Raw genomic sequence first — 15,558 nt, forward strand, 5'->3', positions numbered from 1 at the left:
GCATGTTATGACGTAACGTGTCAAACGATCCGGGTCGTGGGTTCGTTTCTCACGGTCAGGTTTGCTTAGCAGAGGCACAATGAAAAATACTCTGTATGCCTTGAAAGATTTAACAAAAACACATCTGTTATTTATTCCTCGAACCAAGCTAGGCGCGTTTTTGGCAAGTTGGCAAGTAAAAAATTATGTGAGCTACTATTGAAACGAGCTTGCTTGCGTGCTCCCTCTAGAGACTGACAAAAATCGGACCATGCTTCATTGTAGCAATTTAATCCTGAATCACCTGGCATACATTTTTGCATAAACATAAGTATATGTATTGCACATAATACAAATGACACACTATGGTCACAGAAGAAAATGCCACAAAAGTGTTAATGTAGTGTTGTACCACAAACCATACGGGTACCTTATTTCATTGTTGGTGGACATTTAGGTTATGGCTAGTTATGGAACCTCAAAGTAATGGAAACAATTGAATGCAGATTTCGAATGCAATCTTCTAACGATATTGGCGTTGCTGCAAGATCTCTTTATTAAGAGTAGTGTCGTTGCTCAGAATATTTCCTACTTGAAGTGCGTTTTACACAAGGAATAAAAGCTTTGGACACTTAAAGCAACACATAAATACTGACACATCAAAAAAATTAGCCACATCGCTTTGCCAACACATCAGTATAACAGAGTCGTGTAGGAACACGTAGGCCCAATACAATTATAATCGAGTGGTGCAAACCCGGAACTCTTGACTGAGCTTAGGTGGTATATGTTTGTCCTCGTGTCTTGTTACCGATTAGTAGTTACGAAATTTTTATAACTTGGTTATCATTACCTTCAATAAATAGTAAAGCACAGAGAAAAACGGCCAAGAGGAATTCTGTAGGTTGTTGCTGGTGGTTGGGAGCATTCATTAATATCAACACACTCCGACCCAACCTTCGTAAACCCACGTGAACAAATACAAATAAAACTTCCTTCCGTGTTGTGGCAAACTTCATTGGATCCACAAGGGTTCGATAAACATTCATTGACATCAGAGCAGTTGTATCCGTCGCCAGTGTAACCTTCTCTACAAATGCAACTTAGCGAGTCGTTTATAAACACGCACCTTGCGGCAGTGGAACAATTGCGGGTTCGAAATTCGCACGGGTCGGTTCCTGCAAAATAAATATCAAAGCACGAACAGTTTTGACGTAGTTATAGAGTAAATGCTAGGCAAGTTATGTAACACGACATAACCAAAAAAGGCGTTGGGTTTGTCCCTTCTCCCCCCTCCCCCCCAAAAATAACAATAATTTGACCCTTTAAAGTTGACATATTTCAATTAAAAAAGAAGATGTTATATTGGCAAAAAAAATTTCTGAGTATTTCAATTAAATATCAGACTAACTTGCAACAAAGATTGTGTTGCCAGTTGAAAGTAAACTTCCATTAGCTGCTCTTACTCGACAATTCGCTATGACCTGGTATGTTTCATTTAACACAAGGTTATCAAACACAACCTGCAGAGAAATAGAATCTACAATTGTTCATGATAAGTAAATAACTTGTACAGCATTGATACCTGATATTCACTTGAGCTATCCAGCTGAGACTCTGTTATATTTTTTGTAGACCCATTAACACTGATACTAAATTCAGTGGCTCTATCAACAATATTTTGTGGAAACGTTATGGTCAGTTTTGTGCCAGTGCCAGAAGATTTTGCCTTGAATAATGCCGGTGGCATGTTTTTGGGACCTTTTAAAAAGTAACAATTAAGTTTTGCACTAAATGACTTTTATGGAACTTGCTTACGTGTAGTAACCAATATTATGTAATTCTCTTGCTTTTTTGGTGAATAGTAAGACAAAAACTCTCTATCATATATATTTGCTGGGATTGATCCATTGCAAGGTTGCACCAAATAATTTTGACCAACTCCATATATGTAGCCACTGTGCAAACCAAATCCTTATGATCCAAATGTGTGTAAAATAAAAAGAATACAACTTGAACTACTGGTCTTAAACTATGAGCCACGCTTACCAGTCACCAATGTATCGTTAATGTATAAAATTTTATACTCTGAGCATGGTGAATATACGAGGAAATGTAGCCTGATTCAATGTATCCATTTTGGTTGTAGAGTGACAATGATTCAACAGAGCTACTTTTACATTGTGATTCGGAATAAGCAATATTCCATTCATTTGCATCCCATCTCCAAATAAAGTAGATTCCTTTACCACTAGCTGTAAGTTAATTACTTTTGGAATTACTAAATAATTACTGATGCCCATTTTATTGTGTCACAAAAATACAGTAAAAGATAAAGTAAAAATCATTAAGTATTTCTTACCATTAAACTGAATTTATGAAGTGTTGCATTGACAATTGCCAAGTTAAACAAAGAAACATTTGGTTGTAAACTTTGAACTGAGAGAAGTAATTCATGCTGACAAAGTGATGGAGCTGAAGGAAATGCAGGAAGAACCTTTATCCCAATCACATTGCTTCCACCTGGAAGGCTTTGATAAGCAGCAAGCAATTCTGCCTCAACATCTGCAGTACAGTTACCAGATAGCAGAGCTACTGATCCAAAGGCTGATAACAATTCTGCAAAATGCAAAACATTTCTTTGCTGTCTAATTCCACAAGTCATAATTAGTTTACCTGTTTTGATCATTTTTGTAGTACCATATGGGCTTTGGTTGGGTGCATATGCAATAGCTGCAACTTGAGATGCTCTTGCTCTCACAGCATAATTGGTGTTTGGCATTAGACCAGGTATGCTATAAATAATAATAACCAGAAACCAACAAATAATTACATAATCAGATACAAAAATATCTATAGGGGCATACAAACAAATGTTACAGATAAATCCAGTAGTGGGATTCCAATATTTTGGTATCTTGTTTTCTCACTAGCAGAAGGCAATGGTAACCAAGGGAATACAGTGCTTAAGTTAAACATAGGCTATAGATACGCTTGTAACGAACCAGTTTGTGTAGGTGGTTAAATTCTAAGAATTAGTTTGCACAAACTGGTGCAAACTGGCTGAGGCCCACCGCTGATTATATCAATTGTGCAAAGGCCAAAGTTTCAAAACAAACATGTGCAGTCAGCCAATCACCCACATTGATACATAATGTGTGCTATTAACATCATAAGGTACTGCCACAACTCTTGCCCGGGTAGCATTGTTTGCATTTGTGACATCCACTTCATATGCAGTAACTCCTGGAATTTGCTCTAAAAATATAGTGATGAATGTAGGAGTTGTGATGAATGCTAAAATTTTAACTCCACTTGGGGCTGAAAAGAACGATTGTGAAATGAATTAAACTAATTTCATGTAATGCACTGCACAACAAACCATTTCGGTAGGATCACAAAAGTTATACAAGTTATACAAGCAACAATCTTTTGGTACAATACTGCAAAAATTTTAATCATTTGCACCTGTTCTTGCAGTTGTTTGAATGCTGTTGGACATACAAGTTTCTGTTTACCTGTGCACTATTGTTTACACTTGTTAGAGTACCACTGTCGGTGAAGTTATGGTATGCCTTGTATGAAACAATGTAAGAGGTTGTACCTTCAACATGAGCAATCTCCACATTAAAGCTGTTTGTTGTTGGGTTCGTTATTTGTACGGTTGATGGAGCTGGCAATAAGTTTTAAATCACTTAAAACTATTGCTGTATTTAATCACAATCGCAGTTTGATTCTAGGTTCATTTTGCTCATAACTGCCTGCTTAGCTTGCAAAGTGCGAAAATGAGAATAATTCAAGTTCACTATTCACATAAACTCAAGCATAATACTTGATTTTTACATACCATCCTGCTACGTGGGCAAAACGTCAGCCTACGCGTGAAGAAACCACAACACCCTGTGCTGTGATGATACAGTTTTTGATGAATTTTGATTTACAATGCTGTTTCGCGGATTCTTTGCAATATAAATGTACTACGCGTTGCTCGCGGGCGTCCTCTAGCAGTAACATGAAGCATCATTACTGGGAAGTTCCCTGTGAAGAATTGTTGGTAGGTTTTCATACCAAAAAGGGTTCTCGAAATATTTCAAGTAGTAAACGTTGCTGAGACATATCTTGAAAGTTGTAAAGGTGCAAACTATGTTCACAAAACAGTTCATGACACCAACACAAAATGAGGAGAAACTGTTTTGGATAACCAACATTTTATTTATGGAAGTAGCTCAATAATTTAATGAAAGAAGCATTGCGAAGGCAAGAAAGTAAAAAAAATTAATTATTACAGTAAAACATGGAATAATCGACAGTAAAATGTCAGCGTTCGGAAATTTGTTTTCCGAAAACATGTTTACTTACGGAAACACAAAATACGATGTAAAGTACACTGTATAATTTCTTTGCAACTGTTTCACACAACCTCTCCTTGATACTGAATATCTTAAGCGGTTGCCTGGCAAGCAACTCTAGCTTCACTTCCAGATGTTTGCCGGTCTGTATTGAATTCGCCAGAAGTCTGTGAAATGGTTAAAATTTAGGTCCAAGTTGAATCAGAAAAAAATAATCATCTACATAGTCAATTCGCAATGATGTATAAATCACTTTTTCATTTCTTGACAAAAAAGAATGACTTGTTTGCACTTCATTGCCCTATTTTACCGTACCTGTTTTTGCAACACTCGATAGCCCAATACCACGGACAAAGCAACAGCCATTGCGGACAAAACAATCAACGGAATCAAAAAAGCACTCGAGTCTGCAATTATATATCGTACTAAGTATACGAAAAAAGTTAAGAAAATCAATAGTTGAAAAAAATAAACTATGGAAATAAAGCAATACCACGGCTTGAAAATCCACTAGGTTGTTGGCAAAAGTAACTTCCCGGTGTGTTGACGCATGTTGCAGTTGACTTGCACGGAGTACTGAGACACTCGTCCAAGTCAACACAAGAGGTTTTGCATACGGTGGCATTACCATGGCAAGTTAAAGTTTTGTTGCATTTATTTCCGATCGTACAATTAGTCAAACTGGATTTTGTAAAGCCAGTCATGCAGCTACACCTAAAACTGCCATTAGTGTTTATGCAAACTTCATTGACTTGACATGGATTGGAGGAACACTCGTTGATATCTAAACACATGGCCCCACAAAATCCTGGCAGGCAAATGCAAAGGAAACTTCCCTCAGCATTGTGACATTGCCTTCGTTCGCCACATGGATTTGACAGGCACTCGTTATGGTCTATACATGTATAGCCGTCACCGGTAAAACCTTCCTTGCAAACACAGTACGTGATAGATTCGTTTGTAGGCAAAAACATTGCGTTGATTGAACAGTTATGTAAAATAGACATGGTTTGGTCCGTCTCTGCGTTTGGATTGGCCGTACTGAGGTGCTGATTCACTGCAAGATACATGGATTAAATGAGGCGGGTCAGTTCAGAAGCGCAGATTCTCGTTTCTCAACCATTGGTGATTGTGTTAGTTTCAGAAAGTTATGTGAAATTAGGCCAATAAGTCAGGAGTAATATTCAAAATCCATCATTTTGGGGTGTTAATCAACGTAATTCAGAAACAGCATTAATGACCAATGGCGCCAAAAGAATCGCCCATCTTAATGAGTTTACGAAACAATTTAATTTAAAACAGTAATTTTAATAAACTTAATAGTTGACTAGCCATAGTAGCAAACGTATATTATGCCTACAAATGCAGTTGTTCCTAAAAAATGGTGTCGCAAAACAATGTTTGAAGGTAGGCAAAGACATAACTACTGAAAAAGGAATACCGTTTTCGCTAAATCCGATAGGTCGTTGACAAAGATAGCTTCCTGGAGTGTTAACGCACGTTTCGGTTGGGTTGCAAAGATTATGCGACACTTCACACTCGTCCACGTCCACACAAGTGCTGTTGCAGATTGTCGTATTGACGTGACAGGATATATTATTTCCACACTCATTGGTACAATTGTTTAAGCTGGTCCTGGTAAAGCCAGACTTGCAGTCACACAAAAAACTGCCATTACTGTTTATGCAAAGTTCGTTGAGTTGACATGGATTGGTGGAACACTTGTTACTATCTAAACACAAGGGTCCACAAAATCATGACATGAACTTTGCAGAAATAGTAATACAATCGGTTATATATTATAACTTCAATGCTACTTGCCTATCAAACCAAATAAGAACCAACTAATTCATTTAAACCCTTATTTTGATGATAATACCATTGAAAGATGATTGGTCCTGGTCAAAACACATAAAGCTTCCGTCAGTGTTCTTGCAGATAGCAGAAGCTTGGCATGGGTTGAAAGGCAAGCATTCATTAATGTCTTGACAACTGTTTCTACATGGGAAGGGGTATCAGCTGTGCTGTGTTACCTTCACCTTTTAACTCAACTGCGTAACATTTAAACATACCCAGTTCTAGAAAATCCGGCCTGGCAAGCGCACTGGAAGCTGCCAAGAGTGTTTACACAAACTTCGTCTGTGGGACAAGGGTCGGCTGAGCATTCGTTGAGGTCAAAACACTCTGGTCCACCAAACCCAACAGAACAGTTTGAAATACAACTTGCATTCTCTTCACTGCCGCAAGTGACAGGTGGACAGTTGCAGTTGTTGTCGCCATTACCGCTGTGGTTGTACGTCATAGCGTGGCATGGAGCGTCATAGTTGTGGGTTTCAGTATGACACATTTCAGAAGCAAAACAGTTTTGAAAACAAGTTATGCAGTGGTTGTGCTCTAAAACACAAAACGGAAGTATGGTTCCACTATACAATGTACATAACATGTAGCTAAAACATGAACGAATTTCTTGTTTTACAATTCTTTGAACAAAAAATACGACTAATTCACCACAAATTCTAAACATTGCTCTGGAGGTTTGGCTATATTTTATTCTACCTATTTGGAAATGAAACTAAAATAAGCCTACCTGTCATCATGTAAAATGTATTGTTTTTAGTTCCAAATATTGTTCCATTAGCTGCTCTCACTTTTCCATTTACAACAATGGAAAAGTTTTGATTAGGAAATAAGTTGGCAAAGATTACCTTTAAACAAAACATCAACTTACAACTTAAAAGTTATTGTCATTTTAATTGACAAAATACTTGATATTCCTTAGAACTATCCAATTCACTTTCAGATAACACTTTCAAAGTTCCATTAACATTTATACTGATTTCAGTCAACCGAGAAAGAATATTGAAGGGAAATGCCAACGTGATTCCAGTTCCATTTATAAATGGTCTGACATCAAACCTTGTCACAGGTATCAAAGATGGCCCTGGAAATATCAGTAAAAGTGTACTATGATGGACTTATGATTAAGACTAATATTTTTTAAGGATAACTGCCATTTGTTTTTAACCAAAAATATGAATCTCTTTAAAAATGCAAAGGTGAAAAATATTTTTAGGATTGGTTTTTGTAACAAAGAAATGCATGATATATTCTATACACAGTGTTACAAAAATATTAGCTTTTTTTACCGAAATAAAACAAAGCCTACACAAACCAGGCATCTAGCATACACTGATTCTTACCAGTAGTAAAAATAAAACTGTATTTGTATTCATCAGATGAAAACCAATGTTCAGCTGAATATTTGCGATCATAAATATTAACCGGGTTAGAGCCATTGCAAGGTTGGACCAAATAGTTTTGTTGAATTGCATATATTTGGTTTTCACTCAAAGGAAATGTAAAAGTACCATATTCTAGAAAACACAGTTCAAAAAATTGTATAGTTGGCAACAAACAGGGGAACATAAATATATCAACAATAAACATATCTTGTAAGCAAATGCAAACTTTCAATAAATTTACTTTGATGCAAGTGTGTTTAAATAATATGTGCTACGTTAATTCAAATGTTTTAGATATTTCTATGTGTTACTTTAACTTAATGTGTTTATATAACTTACTATTACTAATTGTTTTGTTGCTAATTATCAAACGTTTTCCACTTTGGGCATGTCTATCAGACCCATCAATTAAACCAGACCCCACTTTACCACTGTTATTATAAAGAGTCAAGATTTCTACCGCATCACTAGAACAAAGTGAGACATATTGAATGTAGATTTCATTCCACACAAAACCGACAGCACCATAATTTTCACTTCCAGAGGCTAAAAAATACAGTTGTTTGTGTCCTAAATGTAAGTACAGCAATATTTCTTTTGACATTTTTTTGTAATTACAATAAATTTGAAAACCTTCTGCAACATCCAGCTGCAACTTACCATTGAATCTAACTACTGGATGTTTATATCGGATTGCATTTATTAGTGACAAATTAAGTGATGTAACATCAGGAGGCACAGTTTGGTCAGAAATAATTATTTCATGTATACAGGAAGCAATTTGACCACCAAAACTTTCAGTTGAAATCACATCAACATGAACCACCCTGCTTGACAAATTCTTGTATGCATCTAACAATTCTGCCTGTAGTTGATCATGAGTGGCTGTAATATTTTGGAAAGCAACAAAACCAAATACTGATAACATGTCTGAAAAAGATTTAAAATTATGTTACTGCAAAACATATGCCAATGAGTAACATAGCTACAAAAGAGGAAATTTTTTAATTTTTTTTTGTTTAGACATTCCACTATAAAGATAGCTGTTATGTTTACCTGTTACTACAGTTTTTGAGAAACCAAAAGAACTTTGATGGTAAGAGTGTGGGACGCCAGCAATTTGAACAGCCCTTGCTCGCACAGAGTAATTAGTGTTTGGTATAAGATTAGTTACCCTGAAAAAATGTGTTTCATGTGGAGGAATACTAATATATAAATATAAGGAATGCTAATAATATATATATCTGCTAGAACTTACACTGATACATAATATGATCCAACAACATCATCAGGTACTGCAACTACTCTTATGTCATCAAAATTGTATGCATTCGTAACTTCCACTTCATACCCAGTAACTCCTGGAATTTGCTCCAAAAATATAGTGATGAAGGTTGGAGTTGTAATAAAAGACAAAATCTCCACTCCGTTTGGGGCTGGAAACAACGGCTGCTTTTTACAGCATGTTTTGTTGTTATTTTTATTTACCTGTTCGAGCATTAGTTTGATTCCAGAATAAAATATCATTTCCAGCAAAAGCAGTGACAGACACATGGTATAAAATATTGCTTTTTCTATTAAAAATCTGTAATAACAAAGTTACGTTTTCACTGTACCACAACTACAAGGAAACTGTATTCCAATAGTGGCTGGATATTTACATGTAAGCTTTAAAACACTAGCCTCAAGCACAGTGTAAAACATATGAAATGCTCACTGTATTTTGTGTAGCCACTGTTAATAGTTTTCCATAGTCTGCAGAATCATGGTGAGCAAAGAACAATATTTCATAGGATGTTGCATGAGGAACTGAAGGAAATTCTACTGTGAAACTGTTTTCTGATGGATTTGAGATGGATATGAAGAACGGAACTATAAAGTAATCAAATCACAAAGAAATTTGAAACGAACAAATTTAAAAGGCTAACGGTTTATTTTTTCATATTGACAGTCTCAAAGTATATATACCATATCTAGTTTGTTTGGTCAGCCCTAGAACCCCTGGTTTAAAATAACACCAATAAGAATAAAATACTACACAAATATAAGAAGGTTCTCTATTTCCATAATCGCCATGAAAGCTAATGAGTTTTTCCTACTTTAATATTAGGGTTTCTGATGTTAAGTTAATTTTCAAAATACGCGCCACAAACAAAACACCAATTTAAAAAATCCCCAACATGCAACCAATTTAAAAAAAAAACGTTAATTTTTAGACAATTAAATCAAATTTAGCGAATACTTACAACACCAGAACCTAGGCTAAAATTAATCAGCTTGGTTATTTGAGAAAAATATATATATCGCTTTGAAACACTTCGTCAGCACGTTATTCAAAACATTTACAACTTATAGTTACCCGTGGTATTCAGTGACATTGAAAGTGACGGATTTGCAGCAAACAGCAGTATCACCACAAAACTAAAATAAGTTGTCATCAGCATGCTGCTTTCTCTGTACTGCAATTTTCAAAAGGCATACGTTAGTGTTGGATTGTTCTCCTAATAAACACTCGAAGTACCAAAAAAAACTAATCTACATGTGCGTATGCGTCTTCATCTTTGTAGGCAGAGCTTTCCCTTGCCACGGCATACTATCATGTATTAACACCGCTCACTTAAATTAAAAGGAGAGAGTTAAAACCGTAAACATAGCGTCACCTCCAGCAACTGACTACAGGTATTTATTACACACCCACCACATGTGAATGCGCACAGAGGTAAAACCCTCACAAACTGACTGCCAGCGAATGCAACCTGTTTCTGACGTCAAATTAGCTCTATCATAATACAAGATAGAAAAGGCCCCCACATTTACACGTAGAACGTGGACGATGTGAAGTGTCTAAGAAAAGTAATAAGAGTGATGAATTCCTCTTCCTGAGTCATGCTTGCTTGCTCATCTTGAAGTATTATCACTATACAAGAGCATTTGGAGGCTCGGATTTCGCTCTATGGAGGCTTACATTTTATTCGCGTTAAGCCGCTTTAAACAGATTGTCTACACTAACTTGATACCTACAGACACAAACCTCTACAATATTTTTCTTACTTTTTTATCCTACTGTATGAAACGATTATAAATAAAAACAAAGAAGAAAAACTGTTTAGCTGGAAAGATCGTTGTTGTTCGGTGGAACCAGTTGGCTCTTTTAGCAGCTGACTAAAATGCAAGTATGGATGTGGGAAAACAAAGTGACTTTGTTTAAATCGACTGTAATGCCTTGGGTGCAATACCAATAAACCCTGTAATCGTTGTGTGATATTGCTTGGATTGCCACAGTCCTTCGCATTACAGCGATCACGCCTTGCTATGTGAAAGTATGCAGTTTTTTCTGCGTTGGCATTAGAAATAAGCAGCAATATAACATTCTACATTTTCAAGTCTTCGAAAATGCATTTATAAACCTATCGAAATGTTCTAAGGTAACTAGTTTTTTTGATATATTTCGTATTGGAACACGTTGTCAGTATTTAAGAGTTTAAAGCTAATAATGAAAAAATAAGGACACGAGATTCGAAGTGATAAAATCTTTTCGTAAATTGTACGCTACAACTACTACGATCAAACGGGCGTTTGAAAGCCTGCCTACATTTAATTGAAGAAACTTTTGTGATTATCGATTTGTTTTGAAAACAATTTTATTTCTCTCCTTTTTTCAATTGATTCGACTGGAAACAACACATTTATGAAATTTTCATATTTCATTATTTATTTTTTCACGTCTTGGTAGGAATCAGCAACACAACATGGATTAAATACAAGAAAAAGCATATTGCCAACGTGATATCAAACATCACTCAGTTAAATGTAAATTATATGATATTTCGTTTAAAGGAACTTATGAGACAAAAGCCTGCTTTGAAATACAAAATGAACAAGTAATACGTTTGCAATGATCGCTAACAGTCACTTGTCCTAAACGACCAAGTAATATTTTTTTGTATTCCTTGTTATTCAACTTTTTGTGCATACTATCGGTTACAAAACAACAAGGGGGGCTAAGGATACTTGAAGAGATCGCGGTATTTTAGTAAACCGTGATACAAAGTGAGAAATAGTCGAGGTTAATTCTATAGGTTGTTGATGGTGGTTGAGAGCATTCATTGATATCAACACACTCCGACCCAACCTTCGTAAACCCACGTGAACAGATACAAACAAAACTTCCTTCCGTGTTGTGGCAACTTTCATTTAAACCGCAAGGGTTCATTGCACATTCATCGACATCATGACAATTGTATCCATCGCCAGTAAACTCATCGTTGCAAGTACATATGTAATCAAACGTTGTTAGTTGACACTTTGTAATGGAAGAGCAATTGTTATTGCCCGTTAGGCAAGGGTCTTCCCCTGTGAATGGTTTTTAATTTCAACATTTTAAACAACTGGGCAAATTGTTTATAGCAATAGTCTGGATAAAATACACAAACTCTTGTCATCAAACAAAGTAGAAACACAAATTAATATTTGCAGTTAAAAGTGACACAGAACACATTGCGGGTTTAAATTTGATGCGTTAATTAGAAATTATTTGACTTTGAATTAATACTGACTGGCAATTCTTGTAAAATTGGTGTACACAGTGGGGAGTATTTTCCCAATTCCTGTCCTCACTTTTCCACTCACAACAACGTGGTAGGTTTGGTTGGCACAAAAACTTTTAAACAAAACCTGCATGGAAATTCAGGCATGTTCAAGGTATTTCAAATATGTTTTAAAAGAGAATGGTGAAAAGTGTTTACCTGGTATTTAACAGAACTATCCAAGTGTTTTTCTGTCAAAAGTTTAGTGGTTCCATTGACAGTTACACTAATTTCAGTTGGACGAGTAAAAATGCTTGAAGAAAATATTATGCCAAGGACTGAGTCATTACATAAACAAACCAATATAAATGATTCTTCGGGTATAAAAGTTGGACCTAACAGAATTTATTAATTTAAAAAAGTAACCTTTAAAAGAGGATTATTTACCAGTAGTATGAAGAAAGACATATTTATCCTGATAAGTTGTTACTGGATGCTCAAATGAAAATATCCTGTCATAAATGCCAGCACGGAGTGAAGCATTCACACAAGGTTCAACCAAGAAGTTTTGTTGAAAAGCATATATTGTGCTTCCATTCAACTCTTTCGTGTAGGTTCCAGAGTTATGATCTATAGCCGAAATTTTAGTCCAACCAAAAAATAATCTTTGAGGCTTTTCCAAATATATCACATGCAGCTTACTTCCTATGCTTGCAAATGAATTGTTGACCAACCACGTTTTCACCATTTGTGCAATAGTAGTAATGGAATATTTATCCAAATTTTTGTGTTTGTCGTAAAGGAGAAACGTCTCAATTGAAGTACTTCCACAATCGTATCCAGTATAAAGAAACCATTTTGTTGTTGTGTCTAAAGGTACTACACCATACACATCAGGCCAAGATTCTGTAGAAAAAGTATTGCATCCAAACATTTATATAAGTTGTTTCCACAAAACAAACCACATTAACCTTACCATTGTATTTTACAATTGAGTCTCCATAACGTGTTTCATTTACAACACTCAAGTTAAGGGATTTATAATCTGGGGGCAAATGTTGATCAGAAAGAAATATTTCATGTTGACAAAGAGCTGGGGTAGAAGGTAATGTTGGAAGAATTTTCACTTTAACCACGTTGCTGTTGTTTTTGATGCTCTGATAGGCAGCAAGCAAATCTGTCTCTGTGGTTTCACTGCAGTTTCCAACAAGAAGAAGAACCGATCCAAATACAGATATCATGTCTGGAACAATACAAAATGCACTGTGCATATGCTACAACTGCAAAACTAGTTTTTTTTCACAATAATTAGACAAAATATTTAACATGGGGCTGTTACATAGTCTATATGTTACCCTATTACTGTGTAGGATCATTACTGAATAACTGTTTTTTTAGCATTTCTATGTTTTTAAATGTATAGTTGGTCAACAGTGATGTAAGTCACAACAAGAACATACAAATAACCATCGCAAAACTAAATGCTTACCTGTTTTAACAACCGTTTGGGGCCCATATGGACTTTGACTAGACAAATAAGTCTCGTTTGCGATTGAAGAGGCTCTTGCTCTTACTGAATAGTTGGTGTTTGGCATTAAGCCTGTTATTCTATTGAAGAAGCAAACACACTAGTTGGTTTTTAATATGCTTTAATATATACAAGCATACACTAAAATACATAAAATCACTTACACTGAAACATAGAAAAATCCAATAACATCATCTGGTACTGCAATTATTCTTGTATCATTAGGATTATTTGCATTCGTAACTTCCACCTCATATGCAGTTACTCCTGGAACTTGCTCCAAAAACATTGTTATGAATATTGTAGTTGGTATGTATGACAAAATCTTCACTCCATTTGGTGCTGAAAGTACATTTAAATAAGCTACCCGTTGGCCTACAACAGAAGTCTGCAACCATTGGCATGCGAAGACCCTCTGTTTACACTCTTTCTTTACTATGTTAGACTCTTTTGAGACTAGACTCAAACATGTTGGGAGACACAAGACCTTAGTTGGTAAGAATTTTTTAATCCTCAATGTATTCAAACCATATTCAGAGTAGGATTGTCAGTTAACTTTCAAAACTGATTTTTCGAAAATAAGGGTTAATAAAACTTTGAAACGGTTTTTAATAATATAAATTTTTGTTTTTTAATGCGCTTGCCGTCTTTAAGGAGCGATAAAAGAGTGTAAAAGAAAAGTAAAATCCAAAATGTTTGAGTAAAATACAAACAAAACTGTACCTGTTCTAGCAGATACGTTTGTGCTATAAGAAACACTGCTCCCATTTAAAACAAAAACTGATATTTGATAGAGAATGTTACTTTTTCTTCCAGTAATCTGTAAAGTGTAGTAGCCAACTTCAACACCCAACTTGTTCATCAAAATACTCTTACCGTAACGTTTGGCAACGATGATGTTTGAAAGCCGCTGTCTGATGAATTGTGAAATGCAATGTACGTGACATTGTACGATGTTGCAACAAATACTTTTTCTATATTTACTGTAAAGCTGTTTGTTGTTGAATTTGTCACATATACCCTTGTCGGAGCTAAAAACCAAAAATAAATGTTGACAATTGCTCCACAAGGGAGTTCCCCTTAGACATTTATAGAAAACATACTTTATACATAGACAACTTATGTGTATTATATTTTGCAATATTTTTCTTGCAATACCTGGTAAAAGTGAACAAGTCACTTTTGAAAATAAAACAAATACGAAAATATTGACTCGAAACATTCCAGATGATCGCATTTTTTCTGAACTTTGTTTCACATAAGCTCGGAAAACAAAAGCACAGCTGTACAAGACAAACTCTCTACAATGAGTCTACAAATCATGACAGCTTTCTCCTCCTACTAATGATGACAGCTGCAAATATTAAACTATTCACTTCCGCGTCACCTACCTGCGTATGTAATGCCTTTATAGACATGTATTGACAACTCATTTTAAAGACTTTCTCTAATTCTCCATCCAGTGGCATTGTAAAGTCGGTTTTTAAAAACAGTGTAGGCCTATCTCACATCACCCAGGTACCAAAAAAATTAAAAACGTAGCGTAACAAACTACCGTGTTGTTTGTTATTTAAGAAGTGCGTGATCTTTTTGCCAATACGGAGTAAAAATCATTGTGGTGTCAGATATTTAGTTGGCATTGAATACCCCACGCATTCGTATAACCTCGCTTAACAATGTCCGTTAAAAAAAATCTCCATTAATTGTCCTGATGTTGTCTGAAAGCCCAACGAAATACATTGAATTTCACCTAAAGATAGACACGAAATAACTATATATTTTTGTATGATTGGAATTATGTGGAAAATGATACATTTGCCTCTTAAAGCGTTAGGTTTGCTCATTGTGCTTCGTTTAACGCCAGTCGTGGCGCAACACAACAAAAGAACGTTGCTCAGAAAGCTCGTGTTTTACACCCGTCCCAGTCCCGTGCG

The 15,558-nt window shown here is 35.6% G+C and overlaps 3 protein-coding genes across 10 annotated transcripts; all 3 read right to left on the minus strand.

The window, feature by feature from the left end:
- Nucleotides 1–292: 292 nt before the first annotated feature.
- On the minus strand, nucleotides 293–3,934 carry LOC145903616 (uncharacterized). 8 transcript variants are annotated; one of them, XM_082991719.1, is made up of 7 exons: nucleotides 2,656–3,912; nucleotides 2,342–2,598; nucleotides 2,029–2,234; nucleotides 1,798–1,953; nucleotides 1,565–1,740; nucleotides 1,391–1,502; nucleotides 293–1,157 (listed from the first exon to the last, which is right to left on the minus strand). In XM_082991719.1, the coding sequence occupies exons 5-7, from the start codon at nucleotides 1,727–1,729 to the stop codon at nucleotides 835–837; spliced, it is 600 nt and encodes a 199-aa protein (XP_082847845.1). In that variant the 5' UTR covers nucleotides 1,730–1,740; nucleotides 1,798–1,953; nucleotides 2,029–2,234; nucleotides 2,342–2,598; nucleotides 2,656–3,912; the 3' UTR covers nucleotides 293–834. The 8 variants fall into 8 exon arrangements, with proteins under 8 accessions (XP_082847845.1, XP_082847846.1, XP_082847844.1 ...); XM_082991717.1 differs by lacking the exons at nucleotides 293–1,157; nucleotides 1,391–1,502; nucleotides 1,565–1,740 and having other exon boundaries at nucleotides 1,771–1,937; nucleotides 2,067–2,234; nucleotides 2,656–3,237; ... (1 more) ...; nucleotides 3,584–3,652; nucleotides 3,827–3,934; XM_082991720.1 differs by having other exon boundaries at nucleotides 1,565–1,937; nucleotides 2,656–3,913.
- A 435-nt stretch (nucleotides 3,935–4,369) lies between these two features.
- Nucleotides 4,370–10,032, minus strand: LOC145903613 (uncharacterized). The gene is made up of 16 exons (XM_082991706.1): nucleotides 9,930–10,032; nucleotides 9,288–9,442; nucleotides 9,059–9,155; nucleotides 8,829–9,006; nucleotides 8,627–8,745; nucleotides 8,231–8,500; nucleotides 7,910–8,116; nucleotides 7,529–7,702; nucleotides 7,094–7,269; nucleotides 6,916–7,033; nucleotides 6,401–6,722; nucleotides 6,208–6,326; nucleotides 5,770–6,060; nucleotides 4,822–5,385; nucleotides 4,644–4,735; nucleotides 4,370–4,495 (listed from the first exon to the last, which is right to left on the minus strand). Exons 1-16 carry the CDS (start codon nucleotides 10,012–10,014, stop codon nucleotides 4,421–4,423), a joined length of 3,042 nt encoding a protein of 1,013 aa, XP_082847832.1. The 5' UTR covers nucleotides 10,015–10,032; the 3' UTR covers nucleotides 4,370–4,420.
- Nucleotides 10,033–11,295: 1,263 nt separating this feature from the next.
- On the minus strand, nucleotides 11,296–14,915 carry LOC145903615 (uncharacterized). The gene is made up of 11 exons (XM_082991713.1): nucleotides 14,783–14,915; nucleotides 14,501–14,655; nucleotides 14,348–14,444; nucleotides 13,789–13,966; nucleotides 13,586–13,704; nucleotides 13,073–13,339; nucleotides 12,799–13,002; nucleotides 12,544–12,726; nucleotides 12,316–12,491; nucleotides 12,127–12,244; nucleotides 11,296–11,923 (listed from the first exon to the last, which is right to left on the minus strand). Exons 1-11 carry the CDS (start codon nucleotides 14,859–14,861, stop codon nucleotides 11,601–11,603), a joined length of 1,899 nt encoding a protein of 632 aa, XP_082847839.1. The 5' UTR covers nucleotides 14,862–14,915; the 3' UTR covers nucleotides 11,296–11,600.
- Between the last annotated feature and the right edge of the window lie 643 nt (nucleotides 14,916–15,558).

This window comes from Ascidia mentula, chromosome 5 (assembly GCF_947561715.1).
Source record: "Ascidia mentula chromosome 5, kaAscMent1.1, whole genome shotgun sequence".
NCBI classification, from domain to species: domain Eukaryota; kingdom Metazoa; phylum Chordata; class Ascidiacea; order Phlebobranchia; family Ascidiidae; genus Ascidia; species Ascidia mentula.

Bases quoted from the DNA above. Each gene is read 5' to 3' on its own strand.
- LOC145903616 (XM_082991717.1), bottom strand. From the start codon at position 2,761: ATGCCAAACACCAATTATGCTGTGAGAGCAAGAGCATCTCAAGTTGCA. The intron at 2,599-2,655 runs GTAAACTAATTA...TGCATTTTGCAG, and splicing joins TACAAAAATGATCAAAACAG to AATTGTTATCAGCCTTTGGA. The intron at 1,938-2,066 runs GTATAAAATTTT...TGGTTTGCACAG, and splicing joins GTATATTCACCATGCTCAGA to TGGCTACATATATGGAGTTG.
- LOC145903613 (XM_082991706.1), bottom strand. From the start codon at position 10,014: ATGCTGATGACAACTTATTTTAGTTTTGTGGTGATACTGCTGTTTGCT. The intron at 7,270-7,528 runs GTAAGAATCAGT...TGATATTTCCAG, and splicing joins CAGTTTTATTTTTACTACTG to GGCCATCTTTGATACCTGTG. The intron at 6,723-6,915 runs GTAGGCTTATTT...TTTGTGTTTTAG, and splicing joins TACATTTTACATGATGACAG to AGCACAACCACTGCATAACT.
- LOC145903615 (XM_082991713.1), bottom strand. From the start codon at position 14,861: ATGCGATCATCTGGAATGTTTCGAGTCAATATTTTCGTATTTGTTTTA. The intron at 12,492-12,543 runs GTAAATAATCCT...AAATTCTGTTAG, and splicing joins TGTCTTTCTTCATACTACTG to GTCCAACTTTTATACCCGAA. The intron at 11,924-12,126 runs GTCAGTATTAAT...AACCATTCACAG, and splicing joins CAATTTTACAAGAATTGCCA to GGGAAGACCCTTGCCTAACG.